We start from the raw sequence: 20,804 nt of genomic DNA, 5'->3' as shown, positions 1-20,804 counted from the left end.
AAGAGAATGTTACTCTTACGAAAACGGGAGATATTTAAAAATAATTTAAGCTACGACAAATTCTCTGTAGATGTCTGGTTAAAAACCATTATTATCCTAACATTTCAGTAATTAAAATATGATGTAAAGTTCTAAAAAGTTGGTTAGATTCTTCCCTATCCTATTTTTACACATACATATTTGTTTTGCTTGTCTATCCGTTGGTTCCTTTGTTTGTGTACAATAAACACAAAAACGGCTGAACCGATCGGGCCCATTATTTTGCTGCCATTCGCATGACCTATATATGACTCAAACTTTTATGAGCATCAATAATCTAACGTCTCAAAGGAAGATTTGGGGCAAAATTTATCTGTTTTAAAATGAACGATAAAGAAGGTTTGCAGATAAAATCAGTTACAGGGTGTCCCACGAAACATGGCAGTTAATAAATAGTTTTGAATGTCGTCTTCCATACACTGTATTAGATATTAAAGGTTAAAGTCAAGCCTCAACAGTCAACCGACACATAACTTCAAGGAATTGCATAATTATATCCTGGTAGTTAGATAAATAATTATATTACCTGTATTTTAGATTTTTCGCCAGCGACCGGATTCGAGATCTGGCCATTTTAACCTCCTGGTTGTACTGGATTACTTTATCTTTCTCTACTACATCAGCAGATATAGATTTAATTGGCTCTGGGTCTATAGATATTGGTTCCAAAGACAGAATTGGAACCGGGTGTTTGGCAGCAGCGGAAGAAAGTACTGATGATTCTGATGAAACTGGAAATACCAAAGAAGGGGTTGATGCCTTAGCTGCAGTTATTGTTCTGGAAGAATCCAAAACAGTTGGTTGTACAGAGCTAGTATTTATTGCTGGCTGTAGAGAGGAATCAAATTCAGATTGTAGAACTGAATTAACTGACAAAGGTGAAAATATTACAGGTACAGTAGAGGTAGAATCTGAAGGTTCAGAGAATGACAGATCTTCCCGTGCATCACCTAAATCTTCTGAAGCATTTATATGTTCAGGAGTTTCTATGATCATTGAAGATTCAAGTCTGGAAGCGTCAGAAGTAGAGGTAGCAGTAGCAGCAGCAGCTGCTTGTGCTGTAGATATATCTTCCCTAATCAAGTTAACAGACTGGGGTTTGTCTGAACCTAGTGCTATCAAAGGTGCAGAGTATGGAGTATGTAAAGGTAATGAGACTGTGAAATCTTTATTGTTATCAGATAGACTTGATTTCTCAATTGGCGGAGTAGGGGTTTGAACATCCTCAACATGTCCTTCTTCATCTTCATCCGAAGGAACCTCGTCATCTCCAGATATTCCATCAGGAATCTGAATAAAAACTTAAATTTGTCAACTTAAATCACAGTATTTTTTGGGAAGTGTTATTTTTAATCCAGAATAATTGCCTTGAAAAAAAAGAACAAACAAATTAAAAAAATGTCTTACCATAATAAAAAAGTAATATAATTTTTTACCTAATCGATTACTTACTCTTCTTATTTTCATTCTAATATGAGATAAAGAGAGATAATTACTTAAATTTTACCTCGCTTTCGTCTTGTTTTAATTCTAGTTTGTTCATCCTGTCATTGAGAGAAAACGGGGAAGTGTCTATTCTATTTATCATTAAAAAACCTAAATGTTAAGTATAGTTTAATAATTACAGTTTAAAAGAGATTGGCAACTTGATTCAATTATTGATGAATAGTTACCACCATAGCACAAACAAGTTCCTGTGAAGTTAATAGTCTGAAGACGAATATAAAAAGCGCACCAAGCTCATAAAAATCTTCTTAGAATGGTAAAATTATAGTTAAACTATAAATAAAAAGCTAATGAAAATATTAACAATAAATCAAAGTGGAATACACTAGATAAAGTCAAACCAACTCATGCTAACTAAGCAACCGTTTCAAAACCAGGGATACAGGAACTACTGGAAACCAAGGATACATGGAAACTACTGGAAATCAAGGATACAGGAACTACTATAAACCAGTTATACAAGAATGTACTGGGAACCAGGGATAAAGAAACTAATGAAAACCATGGATACTGGAACTAATGGAAACCAAGGATACATGAACTAACAGAAACCTGGGATACAGGAACTAATGGAAACCAGGGATACAGAAACTACTGGGAACCAAGGATACAGAATCTACTGGAAACCAGGGATACAGGAACTAATGAAAACCATGGATACTGGAACTAATGGAAACCAGGGATACATGAACAAATAGAAACCTGGGATACAGGAACTAATGGAAACCAGGGATACAGGAACTACTGGAAACCAGGGATACAGGAACTACTGGGAACCAGGGATACAGGAACTACTAGAACCAGGTATACAGGAACTACTAGAACCAGGGATAAAGGAACTACAGCAAACCAGGGATACAGAAACTACTGGAAACCAGGGATACAGGAACTACTGGAAACCAAGGATACATGGAAACTACTGGAAATCAGAGATTAGAGTTCTGAAACTATGAACATATACTTATAAATAATTCTTGAACGGAAAAATGCATAATGTAGTTAATACTGTAGTAATCTGTTTGTTTTAAAGTCCGATCATGACGCATGAACTCCATGACCGATTTGCCACTTTTGCGGGAATATTTTTTTATTTGGTATAAAATTGCGAATTTAGAGAGTTGACTTTTAAAGAGAAAACAGTTACCAGGCAATGCTGTGTTCCAAATCTAGTTGATAATAAAACAGGTGAATAGTTTCTGTTTGATGAAAAGATACGATTTATTAACAAAAATTACCCAAAATATCACAATTTAAATTATGTTTAGTTCTTATGTTTTAGTGATGGTTATTATTGAACTATGTGAAGAACAAATACGCAATGAGAATTTAAGGTAATAATTATAAATTGCTTTCATTTACCATAGAGAAATTATCACTGATAAGTGATCAGTGAGTACTGAGTAGTTACAGGTTTAAATAAATTTTTGAACTAGTTTTTAAGACAATTAAGCAAAAATGAGCTATTTGACAATTTATAATAGCTTGAGCATTATTGTGATCTTATTGTAATTGATCCTTATAATAAATAATGCATATTATCAAAATTACTAAAAGGTTTTAATTTATTTTTGAGTCTTAAGCAATTTGAAAAAAAAAAACAAAGCAGACTACGGCATAAATAACCGTACAAACTGTTATTCCTAAAATCTAATAATACTGATTGGTACAAAAATGCGTCAAATATGTAATGCGTAATTCTTTAAGTAAGTAACCACAGTCTATTTCCTATCAACCACGAGAATGATCAGAAGTCATTCGAATCAAATTTGAAGAAAAGAGATCTCGACGCACCCACTAACTTTTTCGTACGGGTTGCGCATGTGTCGATAAACTGCAGTTGATTAATTATAGTTAGAGAGGAACTCTTCTTCTCCTTCTCACCCCTCTTTTCGCCCTCCTTCTCCTTCTCCTCTTCCAAGGGTATCAGGACTTCATCCAAATGTAAAGCCTGGACTCTAGATTCCAATTCTTCTGCTATGTTGAAGGCAGAAAACTCCTCTTTGGAAACTCCAAAATGTCTCTCGGCCCTTCAACATTTTTCTGTTAATTTGCCATCAGCAAACGTGAAAACTTGTGACAAAATATGTCCCACTAAACATGATAAACAGTTTTGGGTTTATTTTAACCCTATTCCCGCTGGGGGGGGGGTCAATTTGACCCCCCCTGTAGTTTTTTTTACATGACTCAATTATTGTCTTTCGTATTAAAAAACTTATCAAATTATGGAAGAAGACATTCTAAACTATTTATACCAACTGTCATGTTTCGTGGGACACCCTGTATAAGCCATGAATATTACTAGAAAAAAACCTCGAAATCATAAAATTACTTTTAACCTGTGGAATTCACTATCTTATTGAATTTTGGCGACTTGAGGTTAAATCAAATGTAATCTCCTAGCTGCCACATCTCATTGCATTAATAATAAAAAATCAATTCCAAAATAAAGAACACTTCAAAAGTTATTCTTAAAGGGGCTGTAAGTGTAATTTCAAGTGAACCTTTATGCAAAGATGGCAATGTCCAATTTACCACGGCACCCTTTAAAGCTTTATCTTATCAGATATGAATGAGATATGCATGTTTTTGCTTATTTAAACTGTTTTATTTCATTTGTGGTTTCTCTGTAAATATGCATTTCTTACTTTTTTATACACTTCTAAAATCAGGAAAAAAAAACTATGTAACCCTCCACATTCTTTATCGGATAACAGTTTCAAAAATATAAATCGGCCATAGCTTTATTTGCACGGAGGGTATATTAAAATACCCTTTCAGTCTCTTTAACATGACAATTATCCATAATCTTTTCAAGTACCCCAGCGGGGATAGGGTTAACAATTAAAATTGGATTGGTAAAGTAAGTTTATGAATGAATGCCGCAATATATCTTGGCAAGACGACGTGTAATATTTCTCGTATCTATAGACTACCATGCTTATTGCTTAGTGCGACATACTGTACGTAAATCAAACAGCAGTATAATCACTCTTTAATATTGGAGCTTCTACCAAAATTCTTTAAGTGACAGGCGAATATGAATTCAGTCATTGATTTAAAACAAGTTCGTGATTTCAGGAGGCGAGAACCCAACAATATTTAATATAAGTAAACTTAAAATTTTATCATGTTAAGTTGTCTTAATCATTATTTAATTTTGTGTCACAAAAATAACTTAGTGTTTGTTAAAAAATATCATTGATTTAAAATAGGATGTAAGATAAAATATACTCAAAATGCGAAAATTTCTGTTAAGTGGCGGCTCGAAGAGAATAGTTAATAATAACGTCTAATGAAGATTCTAATATTCTTTGCACACAGGTTTTATAGAATACCTGTATATGCTGTGTACGTTGGTACACGCAGTCAGTCTGTGTAAACCATTCTCCAGAATCAATCTCTGTCTCTCAATCTACAAATGTAAAATTATTATAAAATTAATATCATGAAAATAAAGAGGGGACAGTTCCAAATAAACTTCTAATATGAGATAAAGAGAGATAATTACTTAAATTTTACCTCGCTTTCGTCTTGTTTTAATTCTAGTTTGTTCATCCTGTCATTGAGAGACCTGATATTTAGGTTAGAGCTCGACATGAACGAGGAAACCATAGCTGACAACCAGTTAGGTTGGAGCAGAGCTAACTCTGTGTATAGAGTAGTGGGACTCAATCCAACCTCTTGTAATACGTTGGAGATCTTTTTCGCCAGTTCAACCTTGGACCTGTCTTCTAGACTCTGCAAACCCTGCTTCCGGTCAACATGGGTCTGGAGCAGGCAGGTCATAGCGAGCAGACGTCTAGGAAGTTCTGTACTCAAATCATGCTTGAGGAAGGTGATGTAGAGAGATAAAACAGCTTCCTTAAATCCTTGAAGTAAATTTGACCCACCATGAAGAAGGTAATATAGAATACATTTCTCCTCTGACGTTGTCTTAGACCTAAAAATTTAGAATCGTTTAAAAACGCAAACTCTAAAAGCTCATCACTAAGTAACAAAACAGGTTTACTCCGTCAGTTTAGGAAAGAAAAACTGCCAAGACGACATTAATAAACTCTCAATTTCTCTGAAGTTATAATGAATAAGCTCATAATGATTTAAGTCAATAATTGCGTTTTCAATAATTCTTTTAATATTCTATGTTGATTAAATATTAGTACTATCAATACCTTCGGCAGAATCTCCACCATATAATGAAATCTCTCTGAGCAATATTCACTAAAGCTGTTAGCGCCAACTTTGGTCCTAAAGTTCGAAATAAATTCAAATTAAACTTTTTAAAAAAACAACCGATTCGTTTGATTAAGTATGTATGATTCTTGAAACAGCAATTACAAGATACTCCCGGTTTTATTTCCAAATTGTGGTCAATAAATTTGTGCCTTTAGGAATTCTGAAGATATAAATAATTCCGTTAAGATTTCAATATATTAAATAAAACAAAAATTGTCGAAATCTGAACAAAAGTCTTCGGTAATTTTGAAAGCACAAAAAAGGAAGACCACATTTTGGAAATACCAGGACTGAAAGTATCTTATGATTACTAATTCAAGTATTCTACTCGATACTTTATATGTACTGTAAATTCAAGTATTCTACTCGATACTTTATATGTACTGTAAATTCAAGTATTCTACTCGATACTTTATATGTACTGTAAATTCAAGTATTCTACTCGATACTTTATATGTACTGTAAATTCAAGTATTCTACTCGATACTTTATATGTACTGTAAATTCAAGTATTCTACTCGATACTTTATATGTACTGTAAATTCAAGTATTCTACTCGATACTTTATATGTACTGTAAATGCAGGAGAGTGACGATCATAATCTGAATCGTATGTTTGCTGAATCTCATTAAATACAACACAAAAAAGATATGTACATTGTAACTGTAAACTGTACATAAGATTCAAAATCAACTAGTTTTAACGTACCTAGACCAACATTCTCGAGTTTACTGTTGTCGGCTGTAGATTTAATAACAGTTCCTGTAATCTCAAGGAATACTTGTTTAATCTTGGCCTGAACCAGGGGGATGATATTCTCAATACGATAATGGGTATGATTTCGCTACCTAATCCTGGAGGAGAAAACGGGTTAAATTCGGATAGGGAAAAGAAAAAAAAAATTTAATAATATAATCTTTGATTACAAATAAAACCTCAGACATACCTTATATTTTAACAATATTTCAGAAATTCATAAGAAACAAAAATCCAAAATCGGGAAAATTTGTCATTACTGATAAAGAGGAGTGGCCCAGGAAATTTTTTTTGAATGCATTGTTTAACTGTTTTTCCCTAGATTGTTTGGCTAAGGGGGTGAGTGGCCATCGCTCCCCCCTGTGCACGCAACTCTTTATCTGATAAACTATTATGGAGATAATGTTATTCTTCTATCTTAAACTGTGTTGAATATTAGTCTCAGCTAGATAAATCTGCAATTCACTTTTCAAAGAGAAACCAAAAATTAAAAATCAACATTTGGCTGAGAAGAAGGTCTACCAGGAACTATTTTGAATCGTGCAACCTTATTCTTTAATGTAGGGTCTTCTGAAATTATGTTGATAGTCTCTAAAAGTACCTGTTCTAAATAAATAAACGGAAAGATCAAGAACTAAAGGTTCTCCTCACGGAAATAAGTGGCCTAAGGTATTTTAGATTGAACATTGGTAGATGAGTTTATCCTTTTCAATATTAGTCTGAATTCGAATATCATCGATTTTCCTGGTCATGTATATTGTTGAGATCAAAGTTATGAGACGTATGACTGCATATTGAGGAAAGTACCCTTTCCATGAACTTTGTTCTCTCCTCTTTCACCTGAACAAGGCAAAACCAAATGTAATTAAATTAAATTTAACAAATACTAAACAAAATTTGATTTACAAATTTGTAAACAAAGGAGTTGAGTCTTTGCGCCACAACGTAAGATTTTAAAATCCCTTTATCTTTGTAAACTGATGGTGTAAACCTTTGATATTTCAAACTTAGATTATTTCATCTAACAGAAGTTTGAACTATCAAACGTCTACATTCCACAACATTTGGTTGCAACGATTTAGAGAGTAACAAATCAGAGTTTGTTACAAATACTCAACTCCTTTTCTTTTAATATATTTAAAATGCAACTTCTAATTGTGTTTTTGTTTCTGTGGCTTTAGAGCCGTAATCTGTGTAATTAATTGTCTAAGAAAAATCTCACCTTTGTAAGATTAAGGAATGTGTATGTTGAGATAAACCTGTAGGCTTCTAGGCACAAGCCAGCATCAGTCTGAATGATGATAAGATGGAAACCTTCTAATTTGATCTTTAGATGTTGTTTTTCATCAAGGTTTAAAGTAGAAAAAAACTTTTTTTATCAGTCTGCAGCTAACACCCAACTAAGTAAGTACAAAGAAAGAAGTGAAAAGTGGACAGGTAACAGTGAGAAGTGAATAGATGACAAAGAGAAGTGAGTAATGGACAGGTAAAAGTGAGAAGTGAGTAGTAGACGGGTAACAGAGAGAAGTAAGTAGTGGAAAGGTAACAGGGAGAAGCGAGTAGTGGACAGGTCACAGGGAGAAGCGAGTAGTGGGCAGGTAACAATGAGAAGTGAGTAGTGGACAGGTAACTGTGAAAATTGAGTAGTGGACAGGTAACAAGGAGAAGTAAGTAGTAGACAGGTAACAAGGAGAAATGGATAGGTAACAGTGAGAATGGAGTGATGGACAGGTAACACTGACAAGTGTGTAGTGTACAGGTAACATTGAGAAATGGACAGGTAACAGTGAGAAGTGAGTAGTGGAAGGTAACAGTGAGAAGTGAGTAGTGGGCAGGTAACAATGAGAAGTGAGTAGTGTATACTGTACAGGTAACAGTGAGAAATGGAGAGGTAACAGTGAGAATTGAGTAGTGGACAGGTAACAGAGAGAAGTGAGTAGTGGACAGGTAACAGTGAGAAGTGAGTAGTGGACAGGTAACAGAGAGAAATGGACAGGTAACAGTGAGAATTGAGTAGTGGACAGATAACAGTGAGAAGTGAGTAGTGGACCGGTAATAGTGAGAAGAGAATAGTGAACATGTAACAATGAGAAGTGAGTGCTGAAAAGGTAACAGTGAGAACACGAGCAGTGAATAGTGGAAAGTACAAAATAAGGAGTAAGTAGTGGAAAGTACAAAGTAAGAAGTGAGAAGTGGACGGGGTAACAGTGAATAGTGGACACTGGACAGGTAACAGTGAGAAGTAAATGAAAGTCAGAAATCAAAGACAACGAGTCAAATAGTCAACAAACAGTAATAAACAAAATCTATAATTAATTGTTAGGATTTGCAGTAGTTGATTGTCCGCATTGTATATCAAATGTCATTAGTTAACATTTAGAGTAAATAGTCGACAGCCAACATAAGGCGAATATAATTTCTTGAAAATACTAACAGTCTATCGAGTCTATCAGCCAACATAAGACGAATGTTGCTTCTTGAAAATACTAACAGTCTATCGAGTCTATCAAGGCGAATATAGTTTCTTGAAAATACTAATAGTCGACAGCCAACATAAGGCGAATATTGTTTCTTGAAAATACTAACAGTCTATCGAGTCTATCAGCCCACCTGGAAGAGCAATCCTCTCCGGAATACAAAGTTGAACGTGAACTTATCAAGGTACTGGTTTTTAAACCAGGAGAGACGAACTGTTTCAATCTGAAGATAAATCCCAGATTCCTCGTCTAAAATTTACCAAAGTTAAAAACTAATTAAATCCATTGAAGTCGCAGACTGTTAATGGTTTGTTGATTGCGTAAACTGCTTTATGGCAGTTTAGGAACATGACTTAAAATAAAAAATCTTATTACATGTACAGATTACAGTAAAATGTAACCCTTTAAAAGCACTTCAAACCAATTCATGTTAACTGTACAGTAAGGAAGGTCGATTTCGGAAATTCCACTTTCTCCAGCCAGAATACCTTACATGTTGGTTATTAAAACGTCTTTAAGAGAGAACAGTGTTCTCTCAAGTCCATATTACGCGGACGAAACCTGGTTTTATGACGATAAAATTGGATTAACGTGACTATTGCAAGAGACACTTTTTTGGGGTCAAAATATGACTTTATGGGAATCAAAAGATCCGGAACACTGAATATAAAAAAAAACATTTAAATCAGTTAATAAATAAAGTTAGTGACAAAAAACGGTTTTAAGGAGGGGAAATTTGTTTGAGTCCAAAAAAACCCGTTTTTGGGCCTAAACTCGACCAATTCTTAAAATATCGAAATTCTACAAATGTACCGTAATCAGTGACCTTAGACAGATCATTCCTACATTTAGGGTTGTTAAACGTTTTTGAAAACGATCGTTAAATGATCGTTTTTTGTTTCGTTTTTCAATCGTTTTAAATTTTAAAAAACGAATATTGATCGTTTTTTATAAAACGATTTGCAACAGTTTTTAATACGATTGTTTCCTAAAAAACGTTCTCTTTTGAAAAAACGATAGTTAAAGAAAAAAATTATTTATAATTTTGTTAACGATTGTAAACGAAGGGTCGTCGTTAACGATCATTAACGAAACAACGTTTGGAAAAACGATCGCTTTTGAAAAAAAAATTACATGCAACTTTATTGAATGTCGTCTTACATGAATTTAAACAGTTGTGGGATCACTAAAACTTCTTGATATTTTCTTAAAAACTACTCATTAATAAGTACAGATGCCCTTCAGGTCGGTTTTCTCCCTTCGTTAACGATCGTTAACGAAACAACGAGTTTTATAAAACGACAATTTTTAAAAAACGAACTTTTAAAAAAATGATCGTTTTTAAAAACGATCGCTTCGTTTTCGACTTTTCGTCATCGTTTTCATAAAGAAACGGTCGTTCTACAAAAAAATGAAAACTTTAACATTAGCAAGAATTTTTGTTTTGTTCTTTACTAGTGCTTTTTAATATATTTTCAAATTTATCCTACTAAAATTGATTTTTACCCTTAATCCAAATTTTTCAGCTTTTCTGAATTATAAAAAGTAAAAGAAAATCGGTCCCTGATTGAAGTTGCTAGTTCTCACTGAACATAGCAGGTTTTATTTCCTGACTTTCGGTTTAAATATTCAAAATTGAATGTTCAAGCATTTTAATGGGTATTTCTATCTTTATTCAAGTGTTCTACCTGAGATTTCTGAAACAAGATGGGTTTCATTAATGTCTGATGGGGCAACCTTGGTTCGAACCAAAGGATACTCCTTGGAATAGTTTGCAATGGCTGGACTAGAGTAAGATAACGCATCATTCTCACAGGTTTTCATAAATCTGAACAAACAAAGGATCTAAACAAGTCATATTTAATCAATTCTGTTTCAGCAAATAATTTGAATATAAAATTATTACAAACTTTGGAATAATTGTGTAATTGACCGTATTTATCTTGGGTACTAACAACTTTGATCATGATTCAATTGATGTCAGGAATTGATTTATATATATTGATAATAGATATATATTAAAGGATTTTGACTACTGAGGATCGTCGTGAGAGATTATGTTTTGTTAAATTCTTTTTGCATAAAATGTGAAGTTTAAAAACTAAAATATTATATATAAGATGTGTGAGATGTGAGATGAGATATGCAGGAAGCCCCATCTTGGGCAACCTAGACCGCCTACAATAATATCCGGAAAGGAAATAGTATGAATGTTAATCTGTATCTCTGTGTATAGTAATACTGTTGTGATTTGTACTTGTGGATGTTATACATAATCACAAGCAGGGAAAGTACTACTAATCTTTGCTTCCAGATAAGAATGGTTGTCTGTGGGTTTATGTTTACCCTGTGAATATTAATATTTGTTTTAAATTACAGACTAAGCATGGGACTAAAGCACTCAAGAGATCAATAAACAGTATACAGGCCAGTTTTATCAATTTACTATATCTTCATAAGAAGCTCGTTTTAAAATGAACCTGCATAAATAAGTTTTAAGATTAGCAGGATTCAATGGAAATTGTTGCATACCAAAAAAACTTCACCCTCGTGTTTATTATAAAATCCCTTGGGGGTTTAAATTTCGATTGGTTCTAGTTTTTCTGAGAGTAAATGATACATTTCCCCAAAAGTCCTAGCCGCAGGGCAACTACCCACAAGGATATTTAAGACATGGATCAACCAAATCTGATAAATCTTTTCGTCAGGTCTTAATTGTTATCAAGGAAAATGTATTTCAAGAAATTTGCATTAAACAAAAATTATTTTTAGGAATTTTATTTTGTAGAAAATTTAAACAAAAACTTTTTTATTTTAAAATTGTTTATTCTTTTCCATCAAGTTCTTATTTTGAATGAGTTTGTCCAGATTCAAGATAAAAAGCGCAAGATAAAAATTAAAACTAACCTTGCATAGCAACAAGCATAGAGTCCACAAGCCGAGGTCCTACTTGTAAACCAATCTCCACCACTGAAATAAAAATAAAAATATGTAGAAATGGGGTTAATCAAATCCTCGCGGAGAGAACAACCTTCTTNGGATTTTATACCTTAGTTCTACCTCCTTCACATGACCACCTAGAGTATACAATTGTTATAAACCAGATATGGACGGGAAGGGAAATAGCCTGCCGGAAATAAAAATTGAAGATCCAAGTGCATGACCCCCATATCCTATACCAATCAACCCCCCCCCTCCATTGCCTACATCCTATACCAATCAAACCCCTCCTCCCATAAAAACTATGATCATCAACCTCCTCATCTTCTGATATTTCTTTATCTGAGACCTCCACAGATGAATCAAGATCCACAGGTTCTGTAAATAATCCTACTTTTTCAACCAACTGTCAAAAAGTAATATTAAAGTAATTACTTATCAAAAAGAGTTTTGATTGTTAAATATTTGACTTAAAAAGAATTCCTGCTGATTTTGAAATAAATAAATAATATTATTGAAAAATCATGCTTCAAAATAATTAATAATTTAACTTTCACAAGTAAATGATTAAATTTTTTTAAAGGACAAATCATAAATGTGAAAATGCGTTCCTAATTCCACAAGAGGAGCAGATTTTCCCACTTCATCAATTATCTCAATTTCAGGAGATGGCTCCTAAAATACATTTAATTTTCGATTTTTTAGGACACTTCTATAAATCTGACAAGAATATAACTCACTCAAGATTATAATGCAAGGAAAGTTATTTCAGAGGTGTACGCATCTTTTGTACTGCAGTGTACTGTCTCTGGGCGGTAATGTAAACACAAGACAGATGTTAAAGCCTGACAAAGTATTAATCTTTAACATAAAAATCAATGAAATATTCTGGTCATAGGAAACTATTATGTAAATTATCAAAATTATCAAAATTTAAAGCTTTTAACCTCCTCGGATATCAGAGAAACACTGATGCATCTATTCTTGTTTACGAATTCCGCCCAGAGAGAGCTGGTTTCAATATGGACGCAGAGAATACGCAACGGCAATTAACTTTCCTTGCATTATATCCTTGAACTCACTAATCATGTATTTTAATGCGTAGTCAAAGTTTTACTTACTTTCAACTGATTCTTTTGTGTTCTGCAAAATGCCGTATAATTCTGAAACATTAAATAATTTAATTTTTAAAAACAAGAAAAACTTTTTCTCAAACATACTTACTTTTAGTCCTTGATATTGTTGGTCCCGTCTCTCTGATGCATACTTTTGAAACAAAACCTAGTTCAATCCAATATATTTTCTTATCCATAACTTAAAAATAAAATCCTCAACTTAAAAAAAGAAACTAGATGGAAAAAATTAACATCATAAAGGACAAATGTTTATGTATTTTGTTGAAAAATTATTTCCCTTCCCAAACATGTTTTTCATAGTATCTTTCAGGTTTTTTTTTAAATCGCGAATTAGAGAGTATATACGATTTAAAGTGAAAAAAGTTGACTAAAAATATAAAAGAGATATTTTTTCAGACGACAATGTTCAAAATAATATTAAAATTTACAAAAAAGTCCGGTAAATACATATTGTTTCGATAATCAAAACCACCAAATAGTTTATTTTCAACAAAACCTAAATTTATTTAATTCAGCCCAAATTACATGCTTTTAAAAAGACTATTCACATTATTTTATGTAACCCTTTATTTATGAAATGTCATAATTTATTAACAATCATGCCCGGCATACTTTTTAATATTGAAAAGTTGCGTGTAGATACCTCCGTTAAAAAAGAGGATCTTAAAAATACGTTGATAACCTCTTTTTTTAAGTGAATGCACAAGACAATGATATACAGGTATGAGAAGAACGGATAAATCCGTCTTGGTTTACCCGTCGTAGATACCCGGACAGTACTCCGGGTTTAAGAAGATCAAACCTATCCTCCTTCACATGACCACCTAGAGTATACAATTGTTATAAACCAGATATGGACGGGAAGGGAAATAGCCTGCCGGAAATAAAAATTGAAGATCCAAGTGCATGACCCCCCCCCCCCCCTAAAAAGGGAATTTTTTCCAATTTAAAATATTAAAAAAAATTGAAAGATTTCAAAAAAAAATACAGACGACTTTTAGAACGAGGAGTAAAAACTACAAATAAGCAAAATGTGATAATTGTTATTTCTATTATTGGACAATAGACAATCTAACTTTGAGTCGGCGTTCAAATCCAAAACTTTGCATTTAAGTCAAGTTATGGATCGATCAAAGTTGAATAGATAAATTTATAATGGTCCCTTTGAACAAATAAAACGTAGCATTACCTTCTCGTAGATATTCAGGAATATATTTAGAGTATAAGAACCTTACGTTTCCCAACACCTGCAAACGCTAATATTTATCTAAAAAGTTAGACAATGTTAAGAACAACTGCATGGTTTAAAATTAAATGCTTGAAAAAGTTTTATATTTTAGTTTCCTTAGATGTTTGGATGAAATCTGCAAGCAGGTCGTAGAACCTAAATATAATTTTACAATAAATAATTTAATTTTATCAGTGCTTAGGATCCATTTCAATCTGATGCGAGTCCAACTCCTGGATATTCTATGAAAAAAATTCAAATTCTTTTCCAGGTCATAAACATTTCATTTTCCAGGTCATAAACATTTCATTTTCCAGGTCATGAACATTTCATTTTCCAGGTCATGAACATTTCATTTTGCCCCTTAGATCTGGATCCGCATATTTCTTTGCGGAGCCAGATGTAAGAAGCTAAAATGTTACGCATTCAACGGATCCGGATACTAAACACTGGATTATAGATAATCGAAATCCGTTAAATTTAAAACGCTAGGTTTTTTATCAACATTTTCAGGTACATGTACGGATGAATTGATTATTAAAACAAATATTACCAGGGGCGTGTTCAGGAATTTGTCCAGGAGGGGCTTAAATTTTTCTCTTTCCAGGGGGGCTCAGCACCCGTTGGGGCCTGAAAACCCCCTAAAATCAATAAATTTCTCTGGTCCAGGGGGGGGCTTAGCCCCCATACCCCCCCCTGAATACGCCTCTGAATATTACCTATGCATCGGTTTCATAAATGCCAGATCAAGCAGAACATGTGTTAAATCTCCCCTTTGCCACTAGATATATATTCACACTGATATATGCCCAATATAAAGTAATGTGATACTACATATATTTTCTTTCAAAATCATTTAAAATATATTTACATCTCTGAATTTTAAGTGAAGGAAAAACCTGGAGAAACATATCAAACAGAGGTTAAAAATTTATTCAAAATTTGCCGGTTTAGACATTTTTCCCCACAACCTAAGAAGAATTTTTTACCATATAGTGTTAAATTTGATCATCAAATTTTTCCAAAAATACAATTTTCCATTATTATTTTCATCAAATATTATCTTATTTATTTAACATTTATTTTATTAATTTAAAATAATTTTTAACCTTTCTACCGGACAGATCTCTTATCCCCTTGATCTTGTCATAAACGATCCCTCCGCCTGCCTAGATAATAATAAAATATATTATCATAATAATTTTATTATCCATCACTATTATAAGGAAATCGTTAATTCTCTTCATTTCTCCTTCATTTCAGATTAATTTTTAACATTTTTAATTGGGTTGCCAAATTGTTATTTGTATCAAGCATTCAAAAAAAAATATTTTGAGTTAGTCCTAACAAATAAGATCATAGAAATCAAAACTTCAAGATTCAGTATTAAATTTGATTTGTATTGAATTTAAAAACTTGCTCAATGATTTTTAGAAATTTTTAAGAACACAAATTGAAACAAAACAAACGTCAGAAATATTTAAATCAATGCTTTAAGATTAGTTTATCCAATCAAATTTTACTGTGCGGTGGGGTCCGAGGGGGCAGGATGGTCTACAGGTGGGGTCCGAGGGGGCAGGATGGTTTACAGGTGGGGTCCGAGGGGGCAGGATGGTTTACAGTTTGTTCCAAGGTTTGGGAGATCTATTATTAATCAAAATATTCTTCGAAATGTCTAATTACCTTGATAATAGAAGTGTACGCTTCAACCTTGAGATCATTATTGCTGATGATAACTGCTCTCATGTGAATAAAAGGTCCTGGCGTTTCAAGGATAGATTTGAGTTTCTACATGACCCCCCCCCCCCCGCTGGGTGTAATTCTTGAACATGAATAATTAATTTGATTGATATTAAAGAGATTTAAGATTAAGTTTAATGTGGGCACTATGAAACCCTCACAGGACTATCTTGATAATTAAACAAAGAAGTCGGATTGAATAAAATGCAGGGTAAGTATGTTTTACAGTCATTTATCCCCACCACACCACTCATACACAAATTATCGCGGACTCATGACGTTTAGAATTTTTTTAATTAAAACTCGTCATTGCAGCATTTCTAATTTTTTCTACCAAAAAAATCCAGTTNNNATCCATGTGGTTCCAAATTTAGCTAAAAAAAAAGGGAAGAAAAAAAAAACATGTTTTTATAATTTCAATCAAAATCTTTCCTGAAATCTCGTTTGTTTTCCTGGAGTCAGAATAATATTATTAACAATTTTGGTGATATTTCAATATCAAAATCTTTTATTATTTTAGCTTTATTTTTTTAGTGTGTTCGTATAACTTTAAAAAGTTGCATTTTTACAACCGCTTGATAACGGATTTTTGCTAAGTAATAATATTATGGAATTTTATTATAGTTCTTTCATTTAAAAATACTATTCCAAAAGTAAAATATATCTTATTGTCCTCTCTTGGACAGATTTACATTTTGATTTACAGTTTTACATGTATTAAAAAATTATATGATTTTTCCCGTGGGTCCTTCAACAAGTTACACAAAACACGTCATAAAATTTTGGAAAATAAAGAGATAAATTTGTTCTCCCCCTTGAAAAAAAATATGGTTAACCCATTCTGTTCATTTAAAAGTTGCAAGCTCGGATCAGGTTCAACTGATCCTGTCCATTTAAAAGTTGCAAGCTTGGATTTTATACCTTAGTTCTACACAAGCAGGGTAGGGTAAATGAGCTTTCTCGTTGGTCCAACTCTTTTTCCTAAAATTATAGTACATAGGTGAGACATTTTTGATTCTTGTCAAATTTTGAAAATCCACAAACAATTTTATTGAATCCGCGAACTTTTTTCTGTTATTCTTTTATAGTGTACACGGAAAGGTGCTACAAATAGAGCCACAATTAAAAGTTGCTAACGATGATGGACGCGAAGCGCCCTTAAAGACCAGTTTCAGTACAAATGAGGGCGCAATGTTATGGTTTCATATAAAGAAATACCCAATCAGGCCTTTGAAAATCTCAAAAAAAATTGCAAACAAGCTAGCAACGATTCACCTGGACGAAAAAAAAACGTAAAAATAATAATTGCAGATTTTAAATGTCTTAAAAAATAACAAAAAATCTACCATAGCTTCCTTTTTAACAGTTTAAGCAACTTCAGATCGAACCCGGGGTTTATATTTTTAAGAATTTAAAGATGATAAGTAATAATCTGGGGAAAAATAAAAACTTGGAAATCAATAGGCATGTAAACATCATGTGTATAAATTATAATTTCATCCTTTTAGATACCGCCACCCAATAAACTCGTTTTCCCTTGTAAATATTTTCCATATTTTCTATTTCAGCTCAAGAAACCCTGAAATATCAAATATCTGGGGGAAAAAAACTATTTTTAAAAAGGGGGGACGGAATTATTTTCAAAGAAAATTTACACCCCTGAACTGAACTCTAAACCACACAATAAATAAACAACCTCGCACTCTTGACGAGAAAACTGTGGTACACTACCCATTTCCCAGCAGCCAGTCCACACATCACCTAAATTCTTTACAATTTAGTTCTATCATTTTTGATCAGTGGTATTCAAGAAATTATTAGGAGGAAAAAACTCCTAGCATTAATTTTATTCTCAATACATGTTTAACCACCCCGCCTCCCAAAAAAATAAAAGATTTCTTTTTCTATCCTATCCCTTAAAATCTATGAGATTACCGATTTTGTTAGCTGTGGAGCATTTCCGATAGAATGATAGATAACATGAGTTACATTATCGTCAAACTTCCGAGATCTATCATACACTCTTAACATAATAACAAATTATATTTATCATTTTCGTCATTTTTTGTTTATTATTTTGTCTGCGCGCTTGTTAGCCACTTTGTGTATATACATTGGTTGAATAGTTCTGCACTTCTATTGTTCCGACGCTGAAAATTAAACTGAGGGACACTAAAAGTTGAAAGTGAAGAACAAAAAAAAACAGGTCAAGATAAGCTCTACTAAAAATTCAAATTTATATAACCGTCTAAGGTTAAGGACTCCTTTTATGGGTAAAATTAACTTCAATACTAATTTAACATGTTCTTTATAGTAAACAGTAGAAATAAGAAGAAATATGTCAATAATTATATTACAGAGGCGTATCATTTTAAGAATATTACCCCCCCATGCCAATGCACGGGGAAGGAGGATGATCTGGGTTCAAAAAATTCAAATTTATCCAAATCCATCCTGTAAGATACTTTTCCCAATTTTTTTATTTTTCCTTATAAATCATTTGTTTTTTTCAAAATCCAGCAAATAAAAATCTCAAAATTTTTTTTCCACTCCCGCGCAAACATAATGTTAATAAGAAATAAGAAATATACACTACTGCAATATAGCAAAACGATAACATATTATTGAAAACAATTACCTGACGTTCATTTGTATTGCGAGTTTTTCTAATTTTTTGAATTCCCCAAGACCAAACTTCTCATCCCCGCCTTAACGTATATTAATCAATTTTTTTGAACTTCCAAGTATTAAAATCTGCTCTACGTGTCCCTAAAATAGCTGGCAGTTCGTAACAAACGTGTGACATTTATACTTACAGAGCAGCTTTGAATGATAGGATTAAATATGAAAGATTATACACAATACACTGGATACCATTATCAACAGAGAATGAAACTGTAAGGACGACCTGGAACTCGTATAATATGAACTAAGGGTAAATTAAGTGCTCTGTCTTAAATATTTTCGTTTAATGATTGGGGGGGAAACGATCAAGTTTAAAGGTGGAGGGAAACGTGAATATATGGAAACAGGCAATATAAATTCATTAGAGTCGTCTCTGAAGTCTTATTTATTATAGGTAACAATGTATGCTTCGATAAAACTGTATTTTCCCCCTATAACACATATTTTTTTTAAGGATAACAAGATCATTTGCAAAGGACAAATTAACTTACAGATCTTGATATTTTTAGTTCCGTCATGTCCGTCCTCGCATCTCTTGTATATATTAGTTTATCAGAAAAGAAAGATAGTCTTAGTGTTACACTTAGGTAAACATTTTTCTTCTAATTCCAGAAGTCAAAGTCTAACAAGAAAGAAATTCAAGGAGTTCAAATTCTTACTTAATTTTGTCAGGATTTCTCAATCATGTTCAGACACAATACCAACAATTTCTAAACACTGACATTGCGGTCCGGGTCCGCTATGATTTAGCAAATTATCATCCATGGTCCGAATTTAATGAATTTGAGCCGCGTCTCAAATCCGCAAAAAAACCGGTTTTAATAGAGCGCCGACTTAAATCTTGAAACATTGAATACAATTTTAAGTGGAACAAATGATATTAAAGCCGCGTCTCAACTTAAAGCCGTGGCTCAAATATTTTTTTGTTAGCTGGAAACTTTTGAATGTTGGATTTAGAGATTAAGGCTTGATTCACTCTTTTTCCCGGAGGTCATTTGAGGTCGTAAGAGGTCATTCGAAGGTCAAAAACTGTATTTGTTGCTACTACTGTATTTCCTGGGTTCCTAGCTTTCGTTTGATATGCATAAAGCCATAGTTAAAACATTTTAATTTTTTAGGTCATTTAGGTCATTAGAGGTCAGTAGAACATCAAACACTGGATTCGTTGCTGCAACTGTATTCCTGGGGTTCCTAGCTTTCGTTAGATATGCATAAAGCCATAGTTGAAATATTTTCTATTTCTGGAGGTCATTAAAATTTAATTTGATTTTATTTTAGGAATTTCGAACATTAATTAGGCGTACAGCCAAAAAATTGGAAGATTTGAGCTAAAAATTAAGGCATGCCCCCCCCCCTTACATCAAATGTGCCATCTCCACCATCCCCTTTGGCCTTTGGATTCGGAAATGTATGTAAAGCCACGGAACCGGATTTCAGAGGCGGCTTATGATTTACTTTGGTATTGAAAGTTTAACAAGAACTTACACAAAAATAAAACTGGTCTCTCCCGCGACGACATTTTATTCAATCTGAAACAAAAGAAAAACATGAACAACAATTAATCTAACTTTAATCGCATAATAATAACATCAACAATTGAAAACAGAAAATAATTTTGTACAAAAACTATGTAAATGTTTACAAAATACGAAATTGACAATATTCATTATTTTACTTAAGCTCAATGCAATTCTAGGAACTACAATAACAATGACAAAAAAAATTCATAACAAACCCCCCAGGCCAGTAGTAAAAGAATATTTCCTTTCTCATGCTATAATTTTAATAAAAACGGATCACCTATGGTAGAACATAAAACATCCATGTGGTTCCAAATAAAAACATAATTTGATGAATGATACACGACATGCATTAATAAATGTTGTGCAAGACCATGAGGCTCAAAACGTGTTGCATCTTGTTAAGTTGTTACTTCTTGGTATAACGATCACAGGAGCTCAAAATCTTTTAATTTGAGCATAAACCTTTTTAGCCTAAAATAAAATTTAAAACAAAATTTTTTTCCTAACAAAGATTGAATATAGTTTTTTTTTAATTCTACA

General features: G+C 32.8%; 3 protein-coding genes across 3 annotated transcripts; all 3 read right to left on the bottom strand.

Moving 5' to 3' along the window:
* Positions 1-546: 546 nt before the first annotated feature.
* Positions 547-13,698, bottom strand: LOC111696619 (uncharacterized). The gene is made up of 6 exons (XM_023466274.1): positions 13,684-13,698; positions 13,177-13,233; positions 13,074-13,115; positions 12,564-12,627; positions 12,269-12,330; positions 547-1,329 (listed from the first exon to the last, which is right to left on the bottom strand). The coding sequence occupies exons 1-6, from the start codon at positions 13,696-13,698 to the stop codon at positions 562-564; spliced, it is 1,008 nt and encodes a 335-aa protein (XP_023322042.1). The 3' UTR covers positions 547-561.
* LOC111696606 (uncharacterized) lies at positions 3,090-10,863 on the bottom strand. The gene is made up of 9 exons (XM_023466248.1): positions 10,701-10,863; positions 9,146-9,261; positions 7,758-7,826; positions 7,280-7,375; positions 6,488-6,575; positions 5,715-5,790; positions 5,065-5,485; positions 4,881-4,957; positions 3,090-3,572 (listed from the first exon to the last, which is right to left on the bottom strand). The coding sequence occupies exons 1-9, from the start codon at positions 10,834-10,836 to the stop codon at positions 3,290-3,292; spliced, it is 1,362 nt and encodes a 453-aa protein (XP_023322016.1). The 5' UTR covers positions 10,837-10,863; the 3' UTR covers positions 3,090-3,289.
* Positions 13,500-20,777, bottom strand: LOC111696601 (uncharacterized). The gene is made up of 12 exons (XM_023466241.1): positions 20,227-20,777; positions 18,695-18,764; positions 17,992-18,079; positions 17,753-17,817; positions 16,978-17,037; positions 16,489-16,508; positions 16,000-16,076; positions 15,426-15,485; positions 15,036-15,097; positions 14,433-14,472; positions 14,278-14,335; positions 13,500-13,912 (listed from the first exon to the last, which is right to left on the bottom strand). The coding sequence occupies exons 1-12, from the start codon at positions 20,288-20,290 to the stop codon at positions 13,779-13,781; spliced, it is 798 nt and encodes a 265-aa protein (XP_023322009.1). The 5' UTR covers positions 20,291-20,777; the 3' UTR covers positions 13,500-13,778.
* Between the last annotated feature and the right edge of the window lie 27 nt (positions 20,778-20,804).

The sequence above is a fragment of the Eurytemora carolleeae genome, unplaced genomic scaffold, assembly GCF_000591075.1.
Source record: "Eurytemora carolleeae unplaced genomic scaffold, Eaff_2.0 scaffold185, whole genome shotgun sequence".
Classification (NCBI taxonomy): domain Eukaryota; kingdom Metazoa; phylum Arthropoda; class Copepoda; order Calanoida; family Temoridae; genus Eurytemora; species Eurytemora carolleeae.
This window is presented reverse-complemented; position numbering and strand designations above follow the sequence as displayed.